General features: G+C 38.8%; 1 protein-coding gene across 2 annotated transcripts in view; it reads left to right on the forward strand.

Moving 5' to 3' along the window:
* Nucleotides 1-11,625, forward strand: part of FGD1 (FYVE, RhoGEF and PH domain containing 1) — a 116,915-nt gene extending 105,290 nt beyond the window's left edge. For both annotated transcript variants that reach the window (XM_072429411.1, XM_072429412.1), the window contains exons 10-18: nucleotides 54-200; nucleotides 1,166-1,258; nucleotides 1,706-1,785; nucleotides 2,691-2,721; nucleotides 2,961-3,062; nucleotides 3,414-3,539; nucleotides 5,481-5,639; nucleotides 6,364-6,507; nucleotides 6,695-11,625. In XM_072429411.1, coding sequence (XP_072285512.1) covers nucleotides 54-200; nucleotides 1,166-1,258; nucleotides 1,706-1,785; nucleotides 2,691-2,721; nucleotides 2,961-3,062; nucleotides 3,414-3,539; nucleotides 5,481-5,639; nucleotides 6,364-6,507; nucleotides 6,695-6,961 — 1,149 coding nt within the window. In that variant the 3' untranslated portion in view covers nucleotides 6,962-11,625. The remainder of the gene's footprint in view (nucleotides 1-53; nucleotides 201-1,165; nucleotides 1,259-1,705; nucleotides 1,786-2,690; nucleotides 2,722-2,960; nucleotides 3,063-3,413; nucleotides 3,540-5,480; nucleotides 5,640-6,363; nucleotides 6,508-6,694) is intronic.
* The last annotated feature ends 2,655 nt before the right edge of the window (nucleotides 11,626-14,280 follow it).

The raw sequence follows: 14,280 nt of genomic DNA on the forward strand, positions 1-14,280 counted from the left end.
GGTATGTTTGTTACTGAAAAGGTAGATTGGTTCATACTATTTTATTCTTGCAGGAGAGGATGCATAAACTTCTCAAAGTCTATGAGCTGTTAGGTGGTGAAGAGGATATTGTCAATCCCACTAATGAGCTTATAAAAGAGGGTCATATCCTAAAACTGTCTGCAAAGAACGGGACCACCCAGGACAGATACCTAATCCTTGTGAGTTTTTCAGGAACTTGACAGAAGTGTTTATTTTTGACATAATCCTTAAATGCAGAGCGCTGTATGCATACTGTATGTGCTTGGACACAGTTATCTTCCCTGCTTGTAATTTCAGGCTCTTTATAACATAAATTAACTGATCAGATACACAATGAGTTGTTTGTGGCTACATAAATTATAAATATCATATACAATATTTCATTTTCTGGTTCACGAATTTATGTTAGTGTTTAATGTGAAGCTTTGCAACTGCTTTCCTCGACCTATTTTTTTTTTTTGAATGTAAAGTATTAAAAAACCAAATCATTACAGTATTGGATATAACTGCACATGGTATATAAAATACCAGTAATATAAGGATCAGCAGTGAACAGCCTGTATTATAGGAATGTTTGCACAAAGGGGAAGTTTCACACTAAAATACTGCACAGTTATGTAAATATAAAAAACCCAAACTAAACTTTATGCACAACCATAGATGTCTTTTGTATTTACATGGTTGCTTATTCTAAAGTTAAGGTTTAACAATAAATGCTAGGACCCATGTTTCAAACAAGCACCCAGCTTCACTGATGAAAGTGTATCCTCTCCAGCCTTGGAGGGCTTTAATAAATTAGGCTCCATACTGGAAGCCTGACTCTAGCCAATATTGTCTAATTTTGGACAGAATTACAATTTTCAAGTTACTATGCTGTCAGTTTTTGTTATCCCATGAAATAAAGGTTGTCACAGGGAAAGAAGGCAAAGAAAAATCTCTCTGACAAGGACAAGCACAACAAGAAGAACCTAACAAAAGTTATAATGTGTTGCCTTTGTTTTTTTTTTTTTTTGTTATTCTGTTTATATCTCTGTTGAATTTTTTCTTCCCGCAGCCTTTTTTCAATGTCTTGAACAATCTGTTAAGCATTGAAACCTAACAAAAAAAAAAGTAAATGCTTACGTTGTTTTTCCTTGTTTGACAGTTCAATGACCGCCTGTTGTACTGTGTTCCTAAATTGCGCCTGATTGGTCAGAAGTACAGTGTGCGAGCCAGGATTGATGTGGATGGGATGGAGGTAAGGAGCAAATGGTAGACGATCTAAGTAAAGCTGAATTTAAGGTACAAATGCTTTAATCTAAATGTATTCTTCAATCAATGTTTTGCCTTTGTAAACCATGACATTGTAAAAGTAGCATTGACATACTGGGTGTTGAAACTTGCATGTGCAGTGTTCAGAGCTATGGGAGGGGTCCAGTAGCTCAAACCATCAAAGTCTACCTGATGCCAATTTCAGAGGAGTGGATACACCTATGTCACCTTATGTCACCTTAACATAAGGAGAGGGAGAGCAGCAGTGACAGGTCTTTAGTATAAGGAGTTCTTGCACAAAAGCAAAGTTTCACATTGGAGTATTTTATAAATCTGTAAAAAATACACAAAGTCAAAGTTTAAGTAATAAGAATACACATTAAATAACAACTTGGTATGTAAGTAACAAATAATATGTTGTTTTCCTTTCCAGCTGAAACACAGCAGCAGCCCCAACCTGACAAGAACATTTCTGGTATCAGGAAAACAACGATCCCTGGAGCTCCAAGCCAGGTATTCTTTACTTATGGACAGCCTGATTTTCAATCACCTAAAGTGGACCTAGCACCAAGCGTAATTTCAGCATCTAATACAAGGACTGAAATTGCGACTCCTGGGATCTGTGCCATTCCTGACTGTGTTCACAAATGTTTAACTCATCAGCGTCTCACTTAATGGCTTACTTCAAAGTTGCAGTGTACATTGGCATTATCCATAAGGGAGTCTAGAACTGATCCCACCGATAGAATACTCTTAGGCCAATGACAATATTAGGACAGTCTTTGCTTATGAAAATCTTGAAGGACATAGGGGCATATATAACCTGTAGTGGGAGATTGAACCCTGTCCCACTGCACCTACATTAAAAACATCCCCTAAGGGGCATCTGACAGAGGACATTTTGTGTTGGAGAAAAGGTATGAGGTAGGATAATTCTGGGAGGATTTTTTATAGCTGGACTGGAGTTGGGCTTTGCATTTTTGATACTTTATTCATTATTCAATCATTATTATAATACAGTATTTATATAGCGCCAACATAATCTGCAGCACTGTCTGAAATCCATATTCATGTCACTAACTGTCCCTCAAAGGGCCTCACAATACAATGTCCCTACCATAATCATATGTCTTTAATACAGTCTAAGGTCAATTTTGGGGGGTAGCAAAGTAACCTAACTGAATGTTTTTGGGATGTGGGAGGAAACCGGAGTACCCACGGAAACCCACGCAAACACAGGAAGAACCTGCAAACTCCATGCTGATAGTGTTCTGGCCGAGATTCCAACCTGGAACCCAGTGCTGCAAAGGCCACCGTTCTGCTCATTATTCCATCTGTGATGTTGATTTTCTTTTCTTTAACAATACTTACAAAGCCAAAGAAAAAATCTTTAATGAATCCTTTTTTTTTATTTCTAGAACCGAGGAAGAGAAAAAAGAATGGATTCAGGTAAAACAATTATTTTTAATTATATGCAATTTTAGGGAATTTGTTTAGTTAGTTAAAGAAAAAGACAGCTAAAACAGGTGATTAAAAGACAGTTTACTGCCAAAAAATATTTGTTGATTTGTTTTCCTATATTCCTTATAGCATCATTGCCTTTTGCATTGATTTAATAAATAACCTAGAAAGTGATTGTACAACACAGTAGGTGATAGTGATTGTCTTTGTGTGTCCTTCACTTGCAGGCAATTGAAGCCACCATGAGTCGTCATGAGCAGACAGTAGAGCAGTTCAAACTACTTAATTCCTTTCATCGAGAAGATGAAGAAACTCCCCCCAATTCACCGGTAAGGACTAGCATGAACAGTCAGGGGCCTGATTATTTAGCAGAAACTAGAAAAATGGTACACAGCAATTCCACACAACTTTGCAATCTGTGGATCATTGGGAGACATCTATATCCCAACACGAGACCTGTGACTGGCTTCTCTCATCATCTTGCATGTTTACATGTTACAACATCTTATAAAAGGACCGATAGGCACGGTCCAGCAGAGGGGTGACTCAGGCATGGATTTTCAAGCAGTAGATTTTGGATCTGTGAACATGATAATATTTTACATTGTACACTCATCTCTCCCACTTTAACTGTTCTTTTATCACACAGTGCTTACTTGTACCTCTTATATCCTTTATAGAATACAGACCTGGGTAAGCGAGCGCCAACACCCATTAGAGAGAAGGAGGTAACCATGTGCATGAAATGCCAAGAAGCTTTTAACTCCATAACCAAAAGAAGGCACCACTGCAAAGCCTGTGGCCATGTAAGTGAATCCTATTTACAATGTATTTGCCACCAGTCCTCTTTTCTGTGCAGTTACTTATATGAATATGTGTTTTAAGTTTTATAGACACTGTTGGCACCTATCTCTTTTTTGGTTTTTTCTTTTACATTACATCTATTCAGTCCTTGTTCCTTTACCCTGTGCACTTAAATTGTCTTGTCTGCATCCTGTACCTTTTCTTTCTCCTATCACCTCTTGCTTTCGTAGCCAACCTCTCCCTCATTTATACTTTTTTTATCATATTGATCCTCTGAGTCCCATCTTTTTGTTCTTTATTCTCAGCTTTGTATATATTGTCATATTTTTTCATGTATAGTTCATAGTATAATTTATGGTATATAGTCCAAATGTTTTTTCCTTTCCAAATAAACATTTAAGGAAAGCAAACTAACACATTTTAGGTGCTTTTTCAGGGTTTACATAAAATAATAAACTTGGGTGGATAAATGGAGGGTTATTAAATTCTGGTTTATCATAGTTCCTTTACGCCAAAAGTAGGCTTCAGAAGCTGGGTTTTCTAGCACCTGAATTTCTATATACAGTGATACCTCGGCCTGATAGGTCACCCTGCTAATGAATTTTATGGCTAACGAGTGACCCTGCTAATTAATTTTCCGGCTAACGAAGATTTTTTCCGCTGAGTTTCGGCCTCGGCTAACAAATGCATTTGTGGATGTGCGATAGCAAACTGCAACCGTGGTGAGCTGTATTGGGCTGTATTTTAATTTTGTTTTGTTAACAAGTGTGATTCCAGGAACAAATTATCTTCATTACGGAACAGTTAGGTTTATTTAATGTATAACTCTAAGTATACTTTATCCTTTAAGGCATACAAGTTCACGTTTTGGTCACCTAAGAATGATATTTAAGTTTGCTGATTCACCTATGTTGTGGACCAGAATCTAAAAGTCCTTCATCAAAAGCATTGAAAAGTACTTTATGTCTTTCTTAAACAGATGGTTTTTAACCATCATCAGTTCCAGAACACATAAAAAGGGGTTTATTACTTACAAAGTGAACGCACTATAAAAAAAGCATTTCTTTATACCCCTGGGACTAACACAACATCCAGGTTTTGTTGTGTATAGCAATACAGCATAGTTATAAAGAGTTAGTAATTCCCACATGAATGCTGCAAAAACTGTGGTTAGTAGATGTTGCTAAATGATGCCTGCAAAAAATTAGGCTGTCTATATCTTTTATATGTCACAATTGAATTCCCTGAGTTGTTACTGACCTAAACCAAGGTTTTTGTTCTGTATTGGGATTGTCAGTGTTGAAAATCCCATTTCTCGGTCTTCAAAATGTACTGCAGCTATTGCAATCTGTGTCAATCCCCCTGCTGAAGTTTGTATTTATTTTCAATCATGGAGCAGCAAGAGAACTGGGGAGATTCCAAGATAGATGGGGACAATTGGCTATGCTAGGTAGGATGGATCTGAGCCGGGAGCTATGGCAGAAGGATATCGCAGGTGGATTCCTGACAACTGAAGAGAAGCCAGCAGAGCACTCAATCCATTGCCTGTAATTGAAATACCAATTTTAAGAGGGCTGCCTTTTTAAAATATTATATTGGCTGTCATGTTTAATCATGTTTAATACAATGTATTTGACAGATGAGAGTGCACTACAGAAAAAATAAAATTGTACATGAAATATCCAAGAATGTTCTTCAGATGTGCTATACTGTGCCATGTGTCAGATGAACTTCAGAAGTGCAGATTGCCACATGGCCATGGAGCTTGTGCTCTTATCTTGTCTATTTAAAATTAGTATTTTTCATGTACTGTAACCTGTTATCTAGCTCTATTGCTACTTTATACTTTTTCATCAGGTAATTCTTTTCTTCTTATGATCAGTTTGATTTCTACTACCTTTATCGCAGCCAAAATTCATCAACCCCTTGTTCCTGTATTCCAGGTGGTTTGTGGAAAATGCTCAGAATTTCGTGCTCGGCTGGTCTATGACAACAACCGAACAAACCGTGTGTGTGTAGATTGTTACACTGCCCTACACGGTTCTGTCTCCAGCCCAGGTTACAGCGCTCACACACCTCAACGCAGAAAATCCATCTTAGAGGTATTTGTTGATAATATATTGTAAATGTTTATTCTACACACATTGGAACATATTAGCACATGTATAAACTGTTGTTCTCATCTCCTACCTGCATCCATGTTCTAATATAAAGTATAGCGCCACCAAGGGCTGCTAAAGAAGACCAGTACATAGGTAGACCCAAATATGTGTTATCTTCAAGGGTTGGCATAGTACTGTCAATAAGTAGAACCATCATGGTCACCATATGGGGGGTACAAGGCAACTTCTTGGTGATCTTCATCGCTGATGTTGAGGAAGTCTTGGCACTTGCATTATTTCTTATTGTTGACCATGGACCACACCTACATCAGACTGCAACAAATTGTATCCGCAGTGGTGTATTGACACCAAAAAAATAATTTTTTTATAGGTTTTTAACACTTATCTGTCAAAACCTCCAAAATGTTTTGGCTTTATATTTTTCTTAACAGATCAGATGGCAAAAAAAAGGTGAGCCTGTAGTAAACACTGACAATGGCAGTGAGAGGCTGGCACAGTTATGGTTATACAGTGCTTAGTAAAGATAGCAGGTGAAATGAGGTGAGCTCAAGTGTGATGTTCTTTTTTAGCAATTTAATGTCACTGGAAAACTATGGTCAGGAGTCTGATAACTGCCACACTGATTAGCTAACAAAGTTTTGTTTGTGTATGTCATAAACTTTTGAACCAATTGCAAATTCTGTTTATTTTTCTTTATATACAGAAACAGGCATCTGTAGTAGCAGAGCACAGTATATTGTGCAGTTACATGCATTACATGGAGAAAGGAGCCAAGAGCTGGCACAAAGGCTGGTTTGTCATCCCTCAGAATGAGCCATTGGTGTTATACATCTATGGTGCTCCACAGGTATGTCTATCAATCCACAAAAAAAAAACATGCACCAGAGTCAAAATTATCCAATATACTGTGGAGGGCATTTAAGAAGTTGTTTTTTATATGAAGATGCATTTATTGGGAAGAACCAGTAGCAAAGATCCAGCAATGACACTGGTTGTGGTACACGGTCTCTTACATATTTTTGTTTCTGCCCCAGGATGTGAAAGCTCAGAGGAGTATCCCATTAATTGGCTTTGAGGTGACCCCAACGGAACAGTGTGAACGCTCTGATCGCAAACATGTCTTCAAGATCAGCCAAAGCCAGCTCAGCTTCTACTTCAGCCCCGAAACTGAAGAACTTCAGCGACGTTGGGTAAAAGTGCTATCCCGAGCTGGGCGTGGGGAGGATTATAATGCCAAACACTTACTCCTGGAGACCGAGGAAGAAAATGAAGGTACTGGAGAGACTCTAGGAGACACTTGAGCATCAATCCACTAAACCTCCCATTTGGAGACGCCTAATACGGACGGTTAGACAAATTCATTCATCTTCAGTAGGGGACTGTTGTAAATGTGAGGCTGGACTTGCCTATCATAGCTTCACATGGGGAGGGCTGGACTCACCCATAGTACTTCCATGTTCAACGAAAGACCTGAAAGGAATATGAAAAGAACGGACATGCTAACTCAGAGGACTTCTGATGAACCAAACTAGGTGTTCACCTCTGTGACAGCTCAATGGGATGGGGCTGGACTGACCCATCGTTGCTTACATGGGGAGGAGTTGGATGGCTGGATTGACCCATTACCACCTCCTTCCATGGTCAACTGATGCTTCCACACTCCTGAACTCATTATTTACACGAATCCATCACTGGCACTTTCTCTTTTTTAATATGTTATGTATTATAATTATTTTAATAATATTTAGCAACACTTTTTTAAGTTGTTATTTTGCTCGTTTTGAAACCATGGGTTCCTTTTTAGGAAGTTTTGACCATCATTCCAAACTCCATGCTTACATATCTCAAAGTAGCCTGGTAGCATGTGAGGTCCTGCCTTAAGAAAGTGACAGAAATGTGGACAGGGTGCCAAAAAAAACAATTGATTTCCTGCTTTGGGAATTAATCTAAAGTGCCATAATACATGTTATAAGCTTAAAACCACTGGGGTGTAATGTGCCACCTCTGTTCTTCCAATTCTGCTTGCAATTCTGCAACGTGTACAAGTATCCTACCAACTACTTCAAAAAAAAAAGACAAAGGCATTATAAAGTAGAACCATTGGGCGGATTACATGGAAGTCTTTCTACTCAATGTTCAACTACTATATAGTAAGTGGCCATATTCATCTGTTATAATAATGTAATGCAGATCTACTGTAGCAAATCAACCCCTGGTGACCAGAGGGTTACATTTCATTTCTGAGTGCATTAATAGAAATCTATAATGTTTTATGATCAAGTATATTATTATATAAAAAAGAAAAATAGTTAAGCATAGGGAAAGCCTATTTTACAGAGCTGAGTATTGAATAACACCCAAATTAGTTTCTATATAGCTAATGCATACATTGCAGTAAATTGTAATGTTATGTATACATGGAAAGATGAAAAGTTTTTTCATGCTTTGGCACAAGGCAAGTCATTTTTTTTTAATTAAAAGAAAAAACAGTGGCAGGAAAAACATGTATCATCGCTGATGTGAATTGATGCTGGACCTCTCAGGGTAAAGTTATGAGAGCTGCCAGTACTGGCTTGTTTTTTAAAGGAGACCCCCCCCCCAGGGAGCATAACTAGATAAGAGAGTGGGTGGTAAGTGGATATTGCCAGGACAAGGACCTGTAGCATCCAAAGAAATCAGGATAAATTGGACCCCCACATCATGTGCTTTGACATCCTAAGTGCTGTTGTTTGTGCACCAATCTCCTTCTAAACCATCCAAGGTGCAAAGGTAGGTGGACCCCAGTCCACTATTTGGTCCTGGCTTTGTACTCTTCATTTTCAATATAGAGACTGCATAAAGAGCAACAAAAATTAAATATGGCTAAATGCTTCTGTCCTGTGAGCTCTCTACATCCTTTCCTTGCTGTTTTATGATTTATTTTGTCTATTGGACCACCATTTGCAGCAACTTATTAAAAAAATTAGCAGGGACAGGAAGCGTAAAGCTCATAGACTGATTTGTTGAGCTAAAAGTAAGTCTGATCCCAGTCTTAGGAGAAAAAGACAGCACAGAGGTAAGGGTTTTACCACTTTTCACTTACCCCCTCCAGAACAAAAATGTTAGGCACACCAGCATTACACATTTCATTTTTATTGCAATAGGCTTGTCTATAAAAACAATGCAGGGGCTGGAGATTCCTGTATTGGAACAAGAGGGTGCATTTATAAGACAATGAATGTGACTTTCATCAAACTTTGCCTGGTGGTTTATCACTTAGTGTCATTCATGCATGGATTGTTAAAAGATTCACCTTCAAAAAATGTTTGATAATGTCAGATTTACTTTTTATTAATAGGGTGAATCTTTATGATAAACACACTCATGCCTCTAATATCAGGAATTAGTACAGAAAGTGGAGAAAAAGGTAGGAATCTGCAACAATGTTTGTTAAAATCTTTGCTATGTTTATAGACCACACAGGGGGGATTTTATTTTCTCCAAAGTGGAGTTAAATGTTAAAGGTATGAACCCAGCTGATTTTCTGGGGTTTTTTCTTGCCCTGTAAGGAACTGAAGTACACAACTAGTAAAGTTAGAACTCCACACCTTTACCCTGGCCTTATATTAGGAACTCTAACCAAGACCAAGTGACCAAGATTAGGAATGGCCCTGGAACTTGCACCTTTAAAAACAAGTCTGTATTAGCAAATTCAAGATTCTATCCTGACAGGTACCCTTTAAAATATGCAGATGATGTCCACCGTTTGCTAACAGGACAGGATTGAACATAGCTCTAAACCCAATCACTGAAATCTAATTCAAGTTTCAAACTGTTGATGAACTTTCAAAAGAGGGTTTTCTACCGTTTGATTGCAGCTTTATTAGAATTTAACACGTGACTCTGTCATTAAAGTACCTTTTCGGGGATTTACTGTTATAGAGTGACAACAATCGGTTCTTCTTTTCTCTCCCTTATTTCCTTCATTGTCACACCTGCTCCAGATGGAGACTATAAGCAGCCCACCCAATGCAAAAATACAATCTACTTTTCTGCATGTAAACAGAAAATGACATTCTCTCACTTCCTATTGAGTCTACACCACAGGAAGTGAAGGAAAATCTCCATAATAGGACAGATAAAGTGAACATTCTGACAGCAATTTTAACCCCTTCTTCCTATATAAATAATACATTCAAAATTGTCAATGTGTGTTAAACTGTAACAAGGAACCTCTTTTATCAGGTCCCTGTTAGTCTGGTAAGTATTCACTTGAAAGTGTTTTGTTATATCCAGTTCATAATTGCAAAAAATGTCCTGTTTATTCTGCCAGAATTCCAGTGCTGTCTGCAGTGTTTTCTGAAGCAGTGTTATCATCCTTGTCCATTTGACTTGTAGTTCTGTTAACTACATAACACGAGCCCCATGGTACAGAGATGAGGTGGTCCAGGGTTTGGTGTACAACACGCCTCTAAATTCCTATTCTCTCTGCGTGTGATTGGTTCATTGCATATCCAAAAGTTTTGAAGAGGGCTTGTGTTACCATTTTATGCATCCCCGGCACTGACTGACCAGGTTTAGGGAAGTCAGCCTGTCATATTTAGTGACATGGAGGGAAAACAGGGAAAGTATACCTCTTTGAACTACACTGGGGTTGATTATTTATAATTGTAAGATAAGGGAGTATGTTTAAGGAAACTAGTGTAAGTAACAACAGCACCTAAGCATGTAAGAATCAGCAAGGATGGTTGCCAAAATGCAGATCATGATTCATCCAATTCAAACTCTGGAGACCCAATGAATGAACAGTTACCCTGTATCCAATACACATAAGTAGCAAAATCATGAAATATTTTATTGTCAAAAAGATAAAACCACTGTCATAAAAATAAAATATATGATTGAATAATTTGCCATAAGTATGTGTAAAGCCTTAAACAGATGTCAGATGGTTTTCACTAAAAACAATCTTTTTCCATCGGTTCTAGAGACAGTTACATGAAGGAGCACCGTTATGTTCCATGAAGAGGGGAGGTGGGAGATGAGCAGGTGTCACCCCGTTGTGCTCTCCTTCATACAAGTGCACAGCGGTCATTCTTGATTGGTCGTTCATCAATCAGCAATGGCAGATCGATGAGCGATGTTGGGGAACTACTGTACACATGTTGACAATGGTCATGCTCATCTCAAACAATTATCTGACATAGCTTAAATTATATACGGTAACCTTCTATTTCAATGTGTCTCTATAGTCCCATTTGGCTGAATATCCTTTGCATATTAGATATGTTAATGATATAATATTGAAATTAAACCTTTATCCAAGTGAGCAGGATACATTCCTACTAAAAAATATTCAGGAATATAATCCTTCACTCTCATCTATATATAATATGGGCTGTAGAATTTTATGTTTTTTTTTTTCCCCAATAAAATGGAATTTGATAAGAAGGAAATATCTGCAGGTGTCACAGGGTAACTGGCTGTGGTATAAACAACCAGCAAGGACGAGATAATTTATTATATTGGTCATTTCCAGCTTTGATCTTTATAAAGCCCAGACTATTACACATGTGGGAGATGGTGATCACATGACAGTGAACATGTTTTCTCTGTAAGCTTTCAACATTTCCAAGAATAAGTTGTATCAACTAAAGCTGCAAACATTGCAAAATAATAAAAGCCTGGTTCAGTCGCTGTGTAGCACTCGGGAAGGGTAACAATGGCAGTATGTTCTCTATAGGTCAACTCTCTAAGCATGTGTTTTATACCCTGTCTTGATTCCCCCGTGTACTGTATCATTGGCACACGGTTACTGCCTGTATGACATCTCTCTGCTTCCAGTTTCTGTCAGTTATTTGGGTGGAGGCATGGCGTTGGTGGCAGGCCACTGGAAATTGTTTGTATTCAGTGCCTCCCCCTCCTTATTCCCGTGCTGTGTGCTGGAGGTATGTTCTGTCTGTTCAATACAGTCTGTTTACTGCAAGCCGTCTACCTGTGTGTTTTTTTATATGCGTCATGTCACATGGTCAACCATATTGCTTGAATACATGTAAATGTTGTATTTATTTGAAGGGGCTTGCCAAGTTTTTTTAATGCTACCTATTGATCTGAGCCCCTTTTCGCTGCTGGGTGCAAAGAATAAAACCTGGGAGGTTCCAGGTATGGGGAGGTGAAGGTGTTCCTTTAACAATGCATCCCTCTATACCTGAATAGCAAATCATCAGGCTCAAACACCTGGTCATAGAAACCAAAGCCTTGGCTATTAGGAGCCTATCCAGGTCTTCTCTATTATACCCTTGCATACTATCCATGCTTTGGCACAGTTTATGCAGGTTGCTGTAGTCAACTGGTGGATCATGCTACCTTCAAATACAAAGGATTGTTTGCCAGTACAGCTTGGTAAGTCATTGCTGTGTTCTTTGCAACAGGTATCAAAAACTATTGTTCTGATATCAAAACGATAAAGATTAAATTAATTAGGTGTAAAGTTTTAGGGTTGCAAAATGAAAGAAAGCAGCACCATGATGAATTCTAGAAAATCCTGGGATATGAGTATATTGACAGGCTGGAACAGTGTTTTCAAGCTTTTTAACATGGGGGGACACTTGAAATACCTTTCAGGCCTTCAGGGAACCCCTGCTATAATTATTATATCCACAGCTCACAGGAAATTGGAGTGGTGGTCAGTGGGAAGAATGCCTCTTGCATTGCTGGCTATTAGGAAGAATGTCACCCTTACCGATAGCCTAATAGTTCATTGGAATTTGTTTAACTGACCTGAATATCACAAAATGATCAGGGAACCCTTGGAGGAACCCTGGATGAAAAACCCTGGGCTGGAAGGACACCTTAAGTAGGATGAATGAGGCCTCAAAAATGTGCTGTAGATGGTATATTGCACAAAAAAATGTCAGCCTATATCGACACCCTAGGCCAGGGGTGTCCAAACTTTTTGCATGTACTCAGGGTTAGTGTGGGCGTGGTCTGCACAGGTCCCGCACAGCACATGCCCACCAGGGTGATGTGAGGGATTCCTTGTGGACGGAGTCAGTGCAAGCTCTGTACAGAGCACGTTCTTGGAATCAGAGTGGGCGTGGTCCACGTAGGTCCCTGTGCACACATGGGGACTCTTGTCATGCCGATTATGCCCGCCGAGTAGCGGGCCAATAATTGCAAGGCGGTTGATCAACTCAAATGAAATATAAAATAGCTTTTTTAACACGTGTATTTTATACTGTGGTCAACAGTGCTGGCGGCCTGCACAATATTGATTTTATGACAGATGCTGCGGGCCGGTAGAAATCTGAACAATTGGCCCCCGGCCAGACATTGGACATGCCTGCCCTAGGCCTTTTGGCCCTGTTATCACCAGTATGTCATGCTATTTTCAGAGGGATGTAATGCAAAGCAAGCCAAATGATGGGATTTGCAGAGTAATATTGAGGTAAATGGGGAATGGCATTACAAGAGCCCATGGACATAAACACACACACACGATAAATCATGTACCTCTAATTAAATATACTTCCAGTTTTCAATTTTGTTCATTCAGGCAAACACTTCTTTCTATCACGGATAGAATATCAGTCATCGGTGAATGGTGTTTTGCTGTATTTTGATGCCTTCAATACTTGCATAGCTGTAAGCGAATGCAATGCCTGGTGTTGTCATAAGCATATTCATGTTTACATGACTTTTTTTTTATTAATATAGAATCTAATACTCCAACAATCACAACGTGATTATACCATTGGCAACTTTTGTGAGCTGATGCTTTGTTATGGAAATAGTGGTCAACTTCTGCACTCCAGAGCTTATAAGAAGCCAAATGAGGCAGGGAACGGGGCTCAGGAGCTGTTCAAGATTCACATAGTAAAAAAAAAATAATATATATAGGGAGCGAGAGAGAGAACCTGCACACAGTTCTACATATCATTTTACCACTGATCACAGGGCTTATTTTATATTGTTTCAGAACGTTTCCCCCACAAACTGTAGGTGGTTGTGCAACAAAATTTTAAAACTGTGATGACTTTGGATGTCTATACTCAAACAGATCTCTCAATGAGAATACCAAGAGATGACAGCTGTGATCTTTGGAGATTGCTGTAGGTGCATTGTCCCTATGGCCATAAAGAGGGTGCAATCATGGGTTAACTTTGCACAGATGACAAAATTTGTTAAAATACCACTGTGAGCAATAATCATGATTTCCGGTATTTACATGTTCTCGGCACAGATGAATCACTTGTACATATGGGACCTTTAGGAAACAGGACTGCACAATGGGAAATATGGAACAGTGATGTCATACTTACCCGTGACACCACTGGTCAGCTCCATTGCTCAACCTTCACAGGACCACCATCCATGAGCTAAAAAAGTGAATTCCCTCTTGCCTGCAGATGATTATTAAAAAGCTTGTGACAGGACAGGAAAGAGAAATGCGCAGTAAGGAAAAGAAGCCAGCAAAAGAAAATTACGGGTAAGTATGACAACAGTTTTAGATTCACCTGACAGTCCTCTTGCTAGCCCATAACTGGGTAGTCAACTAGTTGTACCAATAAAAGGAGGAAAGGAAACATAATGCCACAAAAACTACTTAGCAAATGTAATCTTTGCTTCAAAACACACCTCT

This window comes from Pyxicephalus adspersus, chromosome Z (assembly GCF_032062135.1).
Source record: "Pyxicephalus adspersus chromosome Z, UCB_Pads_2.0, whole genome shotgun sequence".
Classification (NCBI taxonomy): Eukaryota; Metazoa; Chordata; class Amphibia; order Anura; family Pyxicephalidae; genus Pyxicephalus; species Pyxicephalus adspersus.